Here is a 15,229-nt window from a genome sequence, read left to right as displayed (position 1 = left end):
TGGTTTTTGAATGTTATAATTCTTGATGTCTGATTTGTGTCCATTTATTCTTTTACATAGAGACTGTCCAGTTTGACCAATGTACATGGCAGAGGGACATTGCTGGCACTTGATGGCATATATCACGTTGGTAGATGTGCAGGTGAATGAGCCTCTAATAGTGAGATTGATGTGATTAGGCCCTATGATGGTGTCTCCTGAATAGGTATGTGGACACAGTTGGCAACGGGCTTTGTTGCAAGGATAGGTTCCTGGGTTAATGTTTTTGTTGTGTGGTGTGTGGTTGCTGGTGAATATTTGCTTCAGGTTGGGGGGCTGTCTGTAAGCAAGGACTGGCCTGTCTCCCAAGATCTGTGAGAGTGATGGGTCGTCCTTCAGGATAGGTTGTAGATCCTTGATGATGCGTTGGAGAAGTTTTAGTTGGGGGCTGAAGGTAATGGCTTGTGGTGTTCTGTTATTTTCTTTGTTGGGCCTGTCCTGTAGTAGGTAACTTCTGGGTACTCTTCTGGCTCTGTCAATCTGTTTCTTCACTTCAGCAGGTGGGTATTGTAGTTGTAATAACACTTGATAGAGATCTTGTAGGTGTTTGTCTGAGGGGTTGGAGCAAATTTGGTTGTATCGTAGAGCTTGGCTATAGACAATGGATCATGTGATGTGGTCTGGATGAAAGCTGGAGGCATGTAGGTAAGCATAGCAGTCAGTAGGTTTCCGGTATAGGATACTGATTATGTGACCAACGGTTATTAGCACCGTAGTGTCCAGGAAGTGGATCTCTTGTGTGGATTGGTCCAGGCTGAGGTTGATGGTGGGATGGAAATTGTTGAAATCATGGTGGAATTCCTCAAGGGCTTCTTTTCCATAGGTCCAGATGATGAAGATTTCATCAATGTAGCACAAGTAGAGTAGTATGTATGGCAACACCCATGGTTTCATATTCTCTGTGTATATAAAATCTCCCCACTGTATTTTCCACTGCATGCATCCGATGAAGTGAGCTGTCGCTCACGAAAGCTTATGCTCAGATAAATTTGTTGGTCTCTAAGGTGCCACAAGTACTCCTTTTCTTTTTGCGGATACAGATGAACACGGCTGCTACTCTGATTCCTCTGATTGTTCCAGGACAGTTCAGATCACATGTTTTGGGAAAATTTAGGGCTGGGGTTGGAGCATGGCATCACCTTACCAGTTGTTAACCAAGGCTGGTGGAGAGCCGTGGAAGTCTGTAGTATTGCAGGCAAGCTCCAGGATCCAAAGCTTTGGATCAGGGCTGCCCAATGCATAGACATAGCGCTCATGGTTGTTGCTAATTGTGGGTGTCCTAGGCAGAGAGCTACAGCAGCAAGGCATTCTGAGGTACTCAGGGTCACAGGGTAGAAGGTGACACAACTCTTCACCAGTCTGGATTGCACCTCAGAAGGTGACACTAGTATTCTAGTTCAAATAAGAATTTTTAAATAAAACCCATCAAATGCAATTTGTCTATATGGTAGAGAGAGAGCCTGCAATATAAAAATGTAATTCTATGTACTATCATTGCCCAACTTGTATGAGAAAAATAATCTGAAACTAATTAGCTTCCTTGTTTTGCCTTCCTGTAATTTAAGAACAGACAGACCAATTTTTTTTTTAAATGTGATGATAAAAAAACAAAACAAGGTTAGCTTGTTATTAAATTGTTAGTTTGCTGTTAAATCCCGTTAAATAAACAATGATCCCTTCCAAGCCATAGAATCTTTGGGCTGGATTCTCTCTGGTCTGCTAAATCCACTTTGCTCCTCTCTACTCCCAGTTCTCTACTGGAATAAGGTGGACCTTACACTACTGGTGTAAATTAGAGCCGCTCCTAGAAATAACCAGCTCCTCATGCCTCCCCCTTTTCTGTGTCTGAGCAGAGCTCAGGCTGGGTGTAGAATGTAGCACTTTGTCTTCAGATGAAGTATAAATGTGTTGCTTTTCTCCACCCTCTCTTTGGACCATCACACACAGACATACATACATATACATACACACACATAAACACCTAACAAAAATGGGCCCAGTTGCCCCTCCTCTGGAGTATGTAAGTGTATTCTGTAATTCTGCAAAGTCCCCCTCCTGGAGTTTCTTCCATATTTTTCCATTTGGAACAGGGTTTGCCTACTACTGAAGAAACAGTAGGTTGACTCTCAGTAACTATCTGCACTGGCTTTTGGGCCTCCTGCTTCTCTCCTGAACTTCCCCAGCTTGTGGGAACTTTTCCCACGTAGTTCTTCTCCAGCACAGAAGGTTTTCCACTATCCGATTAATACAGCCACAGCCAGTATTTAATTGTTTAGTAAATTGATAGATGGGTACTGGGTGGAATGATGTATGTTCCCTGACTCCTTCATCCTCCTCCCACACAGACTCCTGGACCCCTGGAGACTCCTCAGTGGATCTGGGGGCAGGTAGTTGATATACACACACAAGTGAGAAGGTCAAGCTCAGTTCATGGATCTAATGAGAACAATTTGGCCAAATATGTTTACACCCTGTGTAACTTCTGTGATAAAACAGATCTTCTCAGAAACATGCTATAGTCTGTGCATCTGGTGGACAACTACAAAGAGTTTAGAATACCAAGAAAACATACTTTAAACAGGAAACCTGAAACAGTCGTACTAATAAAATGGAAAATTGAGAGCATCAAAAATTCATTGCATAGAGTGAAAAACTGCCATTTGGTTTCTTTTTAATTTATATATTGTAGTGTGACTGTACAATATTTAAAGAGATTGAAGTGAAACCTAGAGACAGGGAAATGCATCTCTTCACTTCTTATATTTTCCTTTTGTTTGCCTCACACATTTCTTTAGCGAAAAGGTCTCCTAGTTGCATGCTTGTGTCATGACCTGGATCACAGGGGTTACAGCAACAGCTACCTTCAGAAATTTGATCACCCTCTGGCAGCTCTTTATTCCACCTCGACTATGGAGCAACACCACTTCTCCCAGACAGTGGCCATTCTGCAGGTAGGATTACTGAATGCTCATCTTAGAATCATAGCAGTGAATGTAGTAGACTCAGCATTTCTTAATAGCTATTTTTAAGCATGTTTAATTTTATTACTAGATTTGTAGTGCTAGTCTAGAAAATAAAAATATTTGCAAGGGATGTTGCCACAGTTTATTACAGTAAGCCTGTATTGCACTATTACCAAACCCTAAGCGTTAAAAATCAGGAGTCAACCCCTCCATCCCCCAAAATCTTGAGATTTCCATAAAACCCCATAGATTTTTAAAAATATAAAGAATTGAGTTCTTTTTATTTGCTGTCTGGTTTCTGAGGCTTTAGAACGCACCTGGGTCATGTTTTGATGCTTTTTTCTCTAGCAGTGAAGACCTAGAAACGTACTTGTTTTTTAAATGAAAAATTCCCTGAGATTCCCATATTGTTAGATGATTCTAGCAGCTGATGCTTCAAGAAAGAGTAGGTCTACACTGCAGCCTGAGATGTGGTTGCAACTCAGGTAGACTTACGCTGACTTTACCCACACTAGCATGGCTAAAATGGCAGGTGGATGCCACAGCACGGGCTTCAGCATGGGCTAGCAATGCTAGTAGGTACCCAGGGTCCATGGGGTGCTTGTCCAGCCTGCACTAAAGTCTGCATCACTGCACCTGCACTGCTGTTTTCAGCCATTCTGGCATAGGTAAACACATGTTGGATTACAGTGTAGACATACCTAAAATGACCACATTTGAGACTTACAATAAAGCCACAAGAATTGGCAACAGTGCTTATTAGTCTTTTATTTCAGTCTATTGCAGAGTTATAGCAATCTGCTGTGATAAATTCCTGAGAGAATTAAATGCATGGCTTTAAATGCGTATGCATCTTTTACCTAGGAGCAAACATAATATTTGGCATGCATGGAAAAATGTACATAATAGTTTGATTGTTTTCATATGCTTTCTTGTTCTTCTTGATTTAAAAATAACTGTTTTAAATATTAAATTTTGCATGCCGGTGGGTCCATAATATGAAGTAGTGCCTTTGTCTGTTGAGTTAATACAAAGTTACCACAGAGCGTGCTAACCAATTTCATGAAAGTTAAACTTAGTGATAACACACAGATATTTTGTTATTCATTAAAAATAAACTGATGTTGAATTGGAAAGAGAGAGAGACCTCATAGCTACAAAAATAGCTCCTAGTCCATTATGATTTCTGTGCTCACTGTTTTTCGTTTTGGTGTACACATTCCCTATACACACCCTCTACATGGTACTGTGTCTTTCATCCCTTGCTAACTTTTTTCTCTTCCTGGTCTTTCAAGGGGGACATATTTATTTTCTTAAATATCTTATCAGCTATTCATAAAAACACATGTTCTGTATCACATTCATAAGCACATCATGTGATTCATATTTTTAGGAATCATATACATGGAGGCCTTCACAGAATGTAAGCCTTAACTCTTAATGTTCCTTCATTTAGGAGGGTGTAAATGAGTCCATCAGTGTTAGTATGGCATTAGATTTTTAGTATTTGTTTTTCAAATGAGTTTATATACAGTGAGCAAAAAACTCAGGCCTATTAAGACTTCTTTGTACCACTCTGGCAGTGCAAAGCAAACTTAAATCAGTACTTTAATGGCCTATTTGGGGTTTCCCCTGTGTTGTGGAATCCCTGAGTTGCATAGATCCACCATAGCTGCTCCTATGCCACATCCTAGCCCTGGCAGTTGGGCATGGGGTGGTGTTTTGGGAAATGGGACATGGCAAGGATGCTACTGTGTAGGCTAAAATACTGGCAGCCAGAATGGTCACTTGGGGTCACTGGTGGCGAGTGTCATATAAAGCAGCCTTTAGGTTGCTCCGTTTTGCACTAGGGACTGGATGGCCCCAGGATCGGGGAACCTTCTTAGACTAGCACCAACCAGAGCTAGGGGATCTGGCCTTGTGTGTCAGCAGAATAAATAGTAAAAACATTACATTAATTAGAACTTTATAGTTATTTGTTTCAACCATCATAAACATAGGTTTATGCCATACTTATTTTTAGGGCTGTCAAATGATTAAAAAAATAATCACAGTCATGCGATTTTAAAAAAGTTGTGATTAATCACAGTTTTAATTGCACTGTTAAACAATAATAGAATACCAATTTAAATTTATTATAAATATTTTTAGATGTTTTTCTACATTTTCAGATATGTTGATTTCAATTACAACACAGAATACCAAGTGTAGAGTGCTCACATATATTATTATTTATTACAAATTAGAAACGGGCAGCATTGTCTTCCATAAATGTAAACAAACTTGTTTGTCTCAGCAATTGGCTGAACAAGAAGTAGGACTGAGTGGACTTGAAGGCTCTAACGTTTTACATTGTTTTATTTTTGAGTGCAGTTATGTAAAAAAATAATTCTACATTTGTAAGTTGCACTTTCCCGATAAAGGGATTACACTACAGTTCTTGTATGAGATGAATTGAAAAATATTATATCTTTTGTTTATCTTTTAACAGTGCAAATATTTGTAATAAAATAATATAAGTGAGTACTGTACACTTGGTATCCTGTATTGTAATTGAAATCAATATATTTGAAATTACAGAAAATTACAGAAATTACAGAAAAGCATCCAAAATATTTATAATAAATTTAAATTGGTATTCTATTATTGTTTAACAGTGTGATTAAAAATACAGTTAATTGTGACTTTTTTTAAATCTAGGTAATTTGTTTTGCATTAATTGCTTGAGTTAACTATGATTAATTGACAGCCCTACTTATTTTGTATAAATATAGAGTATTCCAGTTACCAGTTTTAGCTGATCCTGGAAAGAAACAAACCTTATCAGCAGGCATGCATTCACATAGTGTTCAGAAACATAAATGGCATATCCAAAATGGCAACTTCCATTAGTAGATAAGAAACCAACCAGTTTTTGTAGGTAAATACTCTGTGTAGAAACAGTCATAACCATCTGGTCATGTTAATGTTCCTGATACTGTAACTTCTGAGGTCCTAAGAGGTGTCTACTGTATACCCTGTGGTGTTGTGCCACGGTATAACCTTAGTAATAGAACTTGGAGTATATTAATAGTGATCATGCAGCAAGAGTAGGAAAAAAATCAATGCCAAAAATCCAGACTAGGAGAACTACTGCTAAACATTGTCTGGCACCAGAGTGCTGACGATGGATTAAAATAAGTTTCTTGAAACATCCTGTACCATGACTTGGGACATTGTCAAGGGAACATTGAGACACAAATGGATTGTATTTTCTCTTCATTATTCACAATAAATCTATTTGTCCAAGCAAAATGTTAGAAAATAAAGCTCACATTCCCGGTGATGGGCAAAAACAATCCTATTTTATTTGCACCAATAAGAAATTGTTTTCGAACAACTTATCCTTATGGAAAATCTTGACAAAAGGCAGGGAGGCTTTTGGTTATGTTCTGTACAAGTGGCAGTGAAATGTTGAAGCACATCCAAGTTTAATATATTTTTTATGTTTTCTGTTTGTGAATGTGTGCACCTTGATTTAGCTGGTTCATCCTTTTTTCTTCTTGCCCCCTCTGGGCTTTAGCAAGACCTTTAATTAATTGTTTCCAAAAGGAGAAAAACATTGGATAGTGCAGAGTTTTCTAACTATATGGTGTAGCTTTCACCAGCGATTACCATATATCGATATTGTTCATTACATATGGTTTATTAATAGCAAAAATGGAAAGGGCATGAAGCATGGCATGTTTCCACAGTCTCCCTGGTGTAAGACATTATTCTCTCTTCTAAGTTCATAAGTCAGCTCATTCTTAAACAAAGCTGCCTTTTCCTAAATATACACACATGAAAATACTGTACCTGACTTGGTTTTGAAAGAGGAAATTGCATCTCTAATGAATATTAATTACATTTCATTTAGGGCACTTTAATCAAATTGCAATAACCTTATTACAGTAACTAGATATTTCTTTATCCATATTAAATATTGTGCATACACTGAGCACTATTAAAACACTCCTGTTATCTTCAGGAAGAAATCCCAAGCCAGTTTGCCAGGCTAGTGGCAGCTCAGCACTCTGGATCAGGTTGGGAATCCCAGGCTCCCAAGCCAGCTGTAAGTGGGAGTGCTTTGTAGAACTGCTGGGAAACGTTTTGTTAAAATGTATTTCTGCCTAGTAATTTCTTCTACTTTTAGAGAGCTTTCTCCATTTAGAAGGAGAGAGGAGTGTTTAAAAAAAAAAAAAAAAGCAAACATTGGGCTTGAGAAGTGCTGAGAACCATCAGCTCCTGGGCTGGTGGGGCACTCAGTACTTTGCAGTAGGTACCCAGCACCTTCCAGCATCAGGACATATCTTTAGGGAAGGTCACAGGGCTAGATCTTCAAAGTTAGATGCATGTAAATATTTCAAGTGCCTAATTTGTGTGCAATTCAGGTACTAAAGTGGGCAAATGCCCAGTTATTCACACATCTGACAATGTAAGAGACCAAACCTCTGGTTTGAACTTGCACATTTGTTATTTGTGTACATGTTAGACACATGCAGATATTTTTTCCTAATTTTTAAATTTTGGCCCACAATGTAAATTCATTTGCAAACTTAGGGGAAATGAAGAGTTCAGAAATAAATGGAGTGCAAATTTAAGATTCATAATAGAGATAATATGTTTGTTTATGACAATGGATTGGGCTAATCACGGTAGGCTGTACTACGGCAAAAAATAGGGATCTATGATCTGAGTATTGTGAGAGACGGCATGTCTTTGAGTCCTAAACACAGAGCAGCATTTCAATCATAGCAACAGCTCCATGTTAACCTTTTAAAAAGAAAATATCAAAGCATGTTTCATACTGTTCATGGTTTCATTTACAAAATACAAAAATCCTTAGTGGGCTGTAAAACTGTTATAAACTGATAAATATAGGAATAAGAAGAACATAAGAATGGCCCTACTGGGTCAGACCAAGGGTCCATCTAGCCCAGTATCCTGTCGTCCAACAGAGGCCAGTGACAGGTGCCCCAGAGGGAATGAACAGAACAGGTAATCATCAAGTGATCCATCCTCTGTCGTTCATTCCCAGCTTCTGGCAAACAGAGGTTGGGACACCATTCCTGCCCATCCTGGCTAATAGCCTTGATGGACCTGTCCTCCATGAATCATCTCAAAATTAGAGCTTGTGCTTTTTATTGGTTTTATTTTTTATTTTTTTGTAGCTGGAAGGTCACAATATCTTCTCCAAACTGAGCTCCAGCGAGTACGAGCAGGTCCTGGAGATCATCCGCAAAGCCATCATTGCCACAGATCTTGCCCTGTACTTTGGAAACAGAAAACAGCTGGAAGAACTGCATCAGACAGGAGCCTTAAACCTTAAAAACCAAGCACATAGGTAAAGCAAACAAGCAAACATTCATAACTTGAAGAAAGAACCTTGTTTCTGCAAATGACAACAAAGAAGAATTAAGATGAGAACTTTTACCATGCACACAATATCTTGTTCTTTACACAGAGTAAGCTCTACGAGCAAATATAGATGCACAAATATAGTATTCCAGCTATAAAAGGACAATTTACAGTGTTCAGATACTTTATGTTTAAATCTATCACACTGACATTTCATTGCTTTCAAACTGTTCCTATTGAGGAGTTCATTAGTAACTCAGGCCCCAGTTCTGCAAATTCTTACACACATGCTTAACTTTACACCTGTCTCATTGACTTCAAGGAGATTATGCATATTTGTGAAATTATGCACATACATAAGTGTTTGCAGGATCAGGGCCTAAGTGCCTGAGCCGACTCTAGTTAAAATCAATTAATCCTTTTAACGGGGATTACCTATTCACACAGTTAATATAAAAATACTTTTAGCCCTAAGGCCTGATTCTCCGCCCATGCCAGTGTAAATAATGAATAGCTGCACTGACATCAGTAGAGTTATACTGGTTGGAAACCCGGGGTTAGTGAGAGGAGAATCAGCCCCCTTATCCTTGAGATTTAGACCACAGAAACATCTGGTTTTAGAATATACATTCACACTTGGATGCCTAAACAAAACCTAAGTTGCACCAGGATTCACCTCACCTACCTAAATCCTTGAAAGCATGAAAATAAGAATTAAGGGAAAAGTCTCCAATGTCTTTTGCCACTTTCACATAATTTGCATCACATTCTATAAGGCATTTATTCTACCTCCAGCACATACTGAAAAGCAGTACATACCCCAGCTTCACCCAGCTTGGTCTGTCATGCCAAATCTTGATAGTGATCTCATACTCTCTTGAATCAACAGATTGACACATCTGACTGCCACACAGTCCATTTACTCTGCTTTAAGATTGCTGAGGTCACCATTAAGGTTTTGCTTGACAGAGTGAGTTGGATTAAATCTATGTATGTATTACTTTTGGGCATGCAAAACACAGAGATTGTATGGGATGTTTTTTCATCCCTGCCAAAATAAAAATCGGAGCACTACCGCTACACCATATTAAAATATTTGGTATGGGGAGAATGGACTCTTGAGCCAAGTACTTCAGAATTTGGTCAGCTGAAAGCACAAAAGATCACAAGTACCTTTCAACATAACTAAACTCAGAAATATATACTCAAAGCATTTTTGCATTAACGTTTGAAATTTAAAATTTATGGATAAAACAAAATAGGATAGATGCAGTTTTTTAATTAAGTATTTTTAATCATGTATGAGAGGATACAACAGAATGAACATTACTTATCACAATATGAGTGTGCAGCATTTTTGTGACATGTAAAAAGGTATTTAAATATTTTAGCCCCTACTTTCTCCTAGTATCTCAGATTCTAATCAGTTAACTCTCTGAATTGGTTTTGGGTAATACAGGGTGTTTCAAATTATTCATGTTTTTGTGCTTTATAACTTTTTAATTGTCATTAGCAATAATTACATTAAACATTTATGATATATATTTGCCATAAATTCTCAATTCAGATGTGCAATTCCAACATATGTCCTTAATTACAAATACCTGTAAATTACAAAGGCCCAAATACCTATTAAAAACAAACAAACCCAAAGCACCACACAGACACATTCCACCCCTCCAAACCAAAGTAGCACAGTATGACAAAACTTTTCAAAATGATTGAGCGAGAGAGTGAGTTTCCTGTTGAAAATCCCAGTTTGACCAGTTTTCAGTCCCTCTGTATGTCTTACACTGGGGCAAAACTGGTACTTGAATGGAAAACACTCTGGAACAAGCGTCCTGACCATGTAAAGAATAAAAATATTTCCACCTTGGCTGTTTCTTATAGCACCCATCATTGTAGTATCTTGAAACTCAGGGAAAGCAACAAGTTCCTCTATCCCCATTGCTTCCCAAGCCCACTTTGAAAGCAACAAAAGTGGATTTACCCTCCTGATGGCAACCCTGAGAATGTCCCAAGAACTGAAAAGTCCTTCTTAGGGCTTGGAAATTTACCAAAATAGCAATTCTGAAATAATTATTACAAAACAGATATTTTGATAAATTTCCAAGAGTAGACATGCCATTATGTAAATTAACAATAGAAAATGAGCTCTGGGCTAAACTTACTCATACGAGAGTGGGCACATATATTACTGTTTAAAAATGAAAATATCTGACCACTGATATCCTTGGACTACTTAATTTTTATATCTCTGCATAATTATGAAAGATCTTCATTTTGCTCATATTTCCTACACGTTATATGTATGGCCCTAAATTAATCTACCTTATAATAAAAAGACAGGCTATTAACACAAACAAAATTCTAATTTACTACTAACACATGTTCAAAACAGACTAGGATCATATAATAATTAAAATACAAAGGGACGTTTTAGTATAGTACCAAGTCAGATATAATAATTGCTTAAAAACTTCACAAATACAACAGGTATAAATCACGGGACATAATTTTTCTCAAAAGTGGATAATGTATGCTATAAATCAATTATGGCATGATCTTCCTTGAAACACTACATTTATTTACACTTGCTTGGGTCAGCCATCAAAGTTTTCACTTGGCTGCTCTTGAATTGAACCATTTTTCAATAGTATAAGCTACTGAACTGAATAAGAGTGATATGTTACTAATATGATTCATGTGATGAAATATCAATGAGCTAATATCAAAGGGGGATGGTGGAGTTATGTGGGAGGTATTTTGTAGAATCTGTACTTTTTGTTTGTTGTTGGACATATATATGACAGGACACACAAAAAGCTTCAAAACACAATAACATAAAGCTTTATCTAAATAACAAATTTCATATTCTTGTATTCTAGGGATCGTATGATTGGTCTGATGATGACAGCTTGTGATCTATGTTCTGTAACAAAGTTGTGGCCAGTTACCAGATTGACAGCTAATGATATATATGCAGAGTTCTGGGCTGAGGTATGTATATGTCTCTTACATTTGTTCTACATATGGAAAATATTCAGATAAATGGGAGAAAGGAACACAACAGTAGGTTGATCTAGAACAGTTTTCAATAGATTACTTACCACATATGTCTTGAAATATATTCATGTATGCATGCAGAGGTATTGTAAGCTCCCTGGAAAGCATTTGAGCATCTAAATTAGTATGGGGATTTGACATCAACTTGCAAGCAAGAAGTATATTGTTTTCCCAAAATAAAAGATTTATATTTAGAAGGCATCTATCTCATCAAAATAGAAAGTGATTTAATGGCTAACAAGACGAAAGAGAAGAAAATCTGTATGATTTTCAGGTCACTAGTGGGAATTCTCTAAAGTAGACCTAGCTGTTTGTGATGGTAGCCTTGTAATAAGCCACAAAGCTCCCTTTACAAAGACGATGTAATGAGAATCTATACATGGAACATAGCTGTACTTGTACAATTATGTCCTGTGCTTAGATAAATGAGAACCCAAATACTGTTACAATAGTTCAAAAAAACAAGAGGGGGGAGGATGACTGATAAAGTGAATGTAAGGTATTATTCAAAGAATGTTGCACTGGATTTAGCTTCCTTTTGAAGAAAGAAAAGGAGTACTAGTGGCACCTTAGAGACGAACCAATTTATTTCAGCATAAGCTTTCGTGAGCTACAGCTCACTTCATCGGATCCAATGAAGTGAGCTGTAGCTCACGAAAGCTTATACTCAAATAAATTGGTTCGTCTCTAAGGTGCCACTAGTACTCCTTTTCTTTTTGCGAATACAGACTAACACTGCTGCTACTCTGAAACCTTTTGAAGAAAATATTTTTAGAGCCTAAACAGATTGATAATTTTCCATTTAATGGACAATGGTTTAGATGAACAAAGATGAGAATATGGGCTAAAAAACTAAAACAAGAACTATCCTACAATTCTCCAGTTTCAGTTTCAGAAGATCTGTTGTATATTTTGAACTGATGTTGCATGTGTAAGTTGTAGGGCCTGATTCCTTTCTCTTATATACTAGGTGTGTGTCTGTTAACTTCAGTGGAGTTACTCGTGATCTACAATGGTGTGAGGCGAGAATCAGGCTCACAGAGTTGATGTTGCATGGATTTTTCATGGATTTTGTTTGTTTCTTGTCTACTGCATGTTTCTTCTGGAATTCAAAATGTGAATGATTTGGTTATTGTTTTATTGTATCTCAGTGATTCTGTAGCAAATTTGCTTTGCTTACAAGTATAAAGACCTCAATTGTAACTGCCAGAGCTGTAAACCCAACATGGAAGGGGAGAGTCAAGTTGGGGGTTTTTTTTCTAATCAGTAATAAAGGTGGGATTAAGGACAAAATTTGCCCTGCAGAGTGTTTGACTGGTGAGGATGTGCCAGAAGGAAAAACTTTAACTCGACTCCCTAATACCAGGATGTGTCTGAGAGAAACATCTCTTTACTTGTAAATGAAGGAAATTTTCTTTGGAAACTATTGACAATAAACACAGAGCCCTGCAATAATATTTTACTGGATCACTTTTCAGAAAAGGATCATCTGAGGGGGTGGCAGGTGGTAGGAGATGCATTTATTCTGGTGCCTCACCCTGTCCTAGCAGGCAGTACAGGCAAGTGCTACCTCAGGAACATAAAAGGGTCTGAAGGTTCCTCTGAAGCAGAGGAAACTAGGGGCAGGTACAGATGTATCCTGCAGGGGAAACCATAAGAACAGCAAAAAGAAAAGGACATAAGAACAGCCAAACTCAGTAGAAAATGTAGACTGCATTCCACCATATGTTTTGTTGTTACTTAAGTTAGCAATAATGCTAAACTGGGGTAATAGGGTAAGTTTGGACAAGATCTAGCTGTTGTCTGTACAGTTCTCAGAGATGAGTGGAAAAGCCATTTGCTTACAAACTGCATATGAGATTAATAGCTACTTTCAATATATTGAATACAAGTATTAATAATACTAGTATGTTTAAAATGTTATTCACTTTGTGTAAGTGTTAAATAGGAACATACATCTATATATAGGTATCAGTTGAACATAATGTTTTATTGATATATTTACAATTTTTAAGCAAGTTCAAAGCCTACCAGTGCCATCAATCATTATAATATAAAAATAATAGAATTGCAATTTGTATTTCTTACATATACCAAATACTTCTATGTCTGTATTCTATATTTTCAGATTTTTTTTTGAAAAGCACAAAAAATAAAATAAAAATTGCTTTTATATTAACATTACTCACTTTCTGAATTAGTCCTGGAGACTAAAGTGAAATTTGAGATGCATTAAAACATGAATCCTGATATGCCGTTGAGTAGCCTCTATACTCCAGAAGTAGTTTATTGGAGTATGTTTAGCAATGTACAATAGAACCCTGTTTATCCAAGCCTCCATTATCTGGCTTTCTATATTAATCAAACCACCAGCTGCCCAGGGCTGATAGCGGCTGGGGTGGTCAGCAAATTAAAAAATCAGCCACAAGAGCGGGAGGTTGTACTCGTTGAATAAGTGACACTGATACTTTCAGTAAAATTTAGTTATTTGTTTTTTGGTTTTTTCCCCCACAAAATGTAAAAACTAAAGATTCTCTGTAAAAACACAAATTCTGCATTTTTCCATGGCAAACAGATTTCTAGGAACCCTGCAGATCAATAATTCTCTCCACCTCCTTCATACCTGCATATATTATCTAAAGTTATTTGGACTCTGCTGGTTCAACTTGTTCATCTCACCTCATGCTAATTTCAATTACTGTTCTGGTTTGTAGAAATGGCTAGGAAGACTGGACTGGACTGCCCGAACAAGATATACAAACAGACAAAAACGTGTAAACAAAGATCCATATATTTGTATATCTGAGTTAAACACTGACCATAGTTGCCAGAAGTGTACATATGGAAACCTCACTCGTAACCAGATTTGCGCTTACATCTGCCATTAGAGAGCAGTATGTACTGTAAGGTGTGTTTCTCTTACAGTGTGCAGAACAGTACCTGCTTTTCAAATTATTTGCCTTTTATTAATACAGTAGAGGTCTGAAACAAGCACAGATTATATCAGCAACTTAATGAGGTAGTTTCTAGAACCTTTATGACTCAGTTTTTCAGTATGAAGGTCACATTAGGTTCTCTACTATTCCTGGATGTTCAAGTAATAGCTGTGGCCAAAACTAATCTTATTGCATCTATATGTTTCTTAGATCACACTTTTGCAGTGTTCTAAACATGCTGTTATGTTTTAAGACCATTGGGCAACTTTACTACATTATTCTGGTGATCAGCAGGGTGCACTGGGTTCTCTTTAGTTCCCAGGTAGAATTTAAGGTGATGGTTTTGCCCTATAAAAGGTGTGGCTCCCATATACCTGAAAGTCTGCCTCTTTCACCATGTAATACTGCAGCACTTGTGATGAGCACAAGCACGTGGCTAGCACCATCTGTTTTTAAAAGAGGTGTCTGATTGGCAAGATACTTTCTGCGAGGTGCCCTATACTGAGAAACGTACTCCTTACCTTTGGTCCAAAATTGCCTAGATCAGCTGACCTTCAGGGCATGCTGCAAGATTCATCTCTTGGGCTTTTCCTGAATGAGTGAGTTGAGGGATGTGGGATAACTTGTCAAAGCAGATCATTATTTTAGAAGGCATTGGTGACACATTTTGAGAGAAATGAGGTTGATTGTGGGGAGGACAGGTAAATCTTTATATTGATCTGTTATTTTTACTCTGTACAAGTGCTTCAACCTTGGATAGGCCCATCTAAAACAAAATTAAATACACAAAAATATATCACAGTTGTGTTTAGTTTCTAGGAGTTATTGCTTGCATTACCATTTGAG

General features: G+C 37.4%; 1 protein-coding gene across 3 annotated transcripts in view; it reads left to right on the top strand.

Moving 5' to 3' along the window:
- Nucleotides 1-15,229, top strand: part of PDE10A (phosphodiesterase 10A) — a 568,598-nt gene that overhangs the window by 538,851 nt on the left and 14,518 nt on the right. For 2 of the 3 annotated variants that reach the window (XM_048844032.2, XM_048844031.2), the window contains exons 17-19: nucleotides 2,835-2,990; nucleotides 8,195-8,367; nucleotides 11,270-11,381. In XM_048844032.2, coding sequence (XP_048699989.1) covers nucleotides 2,835-2,990; nucleotides 8,195-8,367; nucleotides 11,270-11,381 — 441 coding nt within the window. Of the gene's footprint in view, nucleotides 1-2,834; nucleotides 2,991-8,194; nucleotides 8,368-11,269; nucleotides 11,382-12,417; nucleotides 13,473-15,229 lie in introns of those variants that run through there. The other variant, XM_075126851.1, reaches the window with a different exon arrangement.

The sequence above is a fragment of the Caretta caretta genome, chromosome 3 (assembly GCF_965140235.1).
Source record: "Caretta caretta isolate rCarCar2 chromosome 3, rCarCar1.hap1, whole genome shotgun sequence".
Lineage (NCBI taxonomy): Eukaryota > Metazoa > Chordata > Testudines > Cheloniidae > Caretta > Caretta caretta.
The sequence above is the reverse complement of the archived record's forward strand: the minus strand, read 5'-3'. Positions and strand labels throughout refer to the sequence as shown.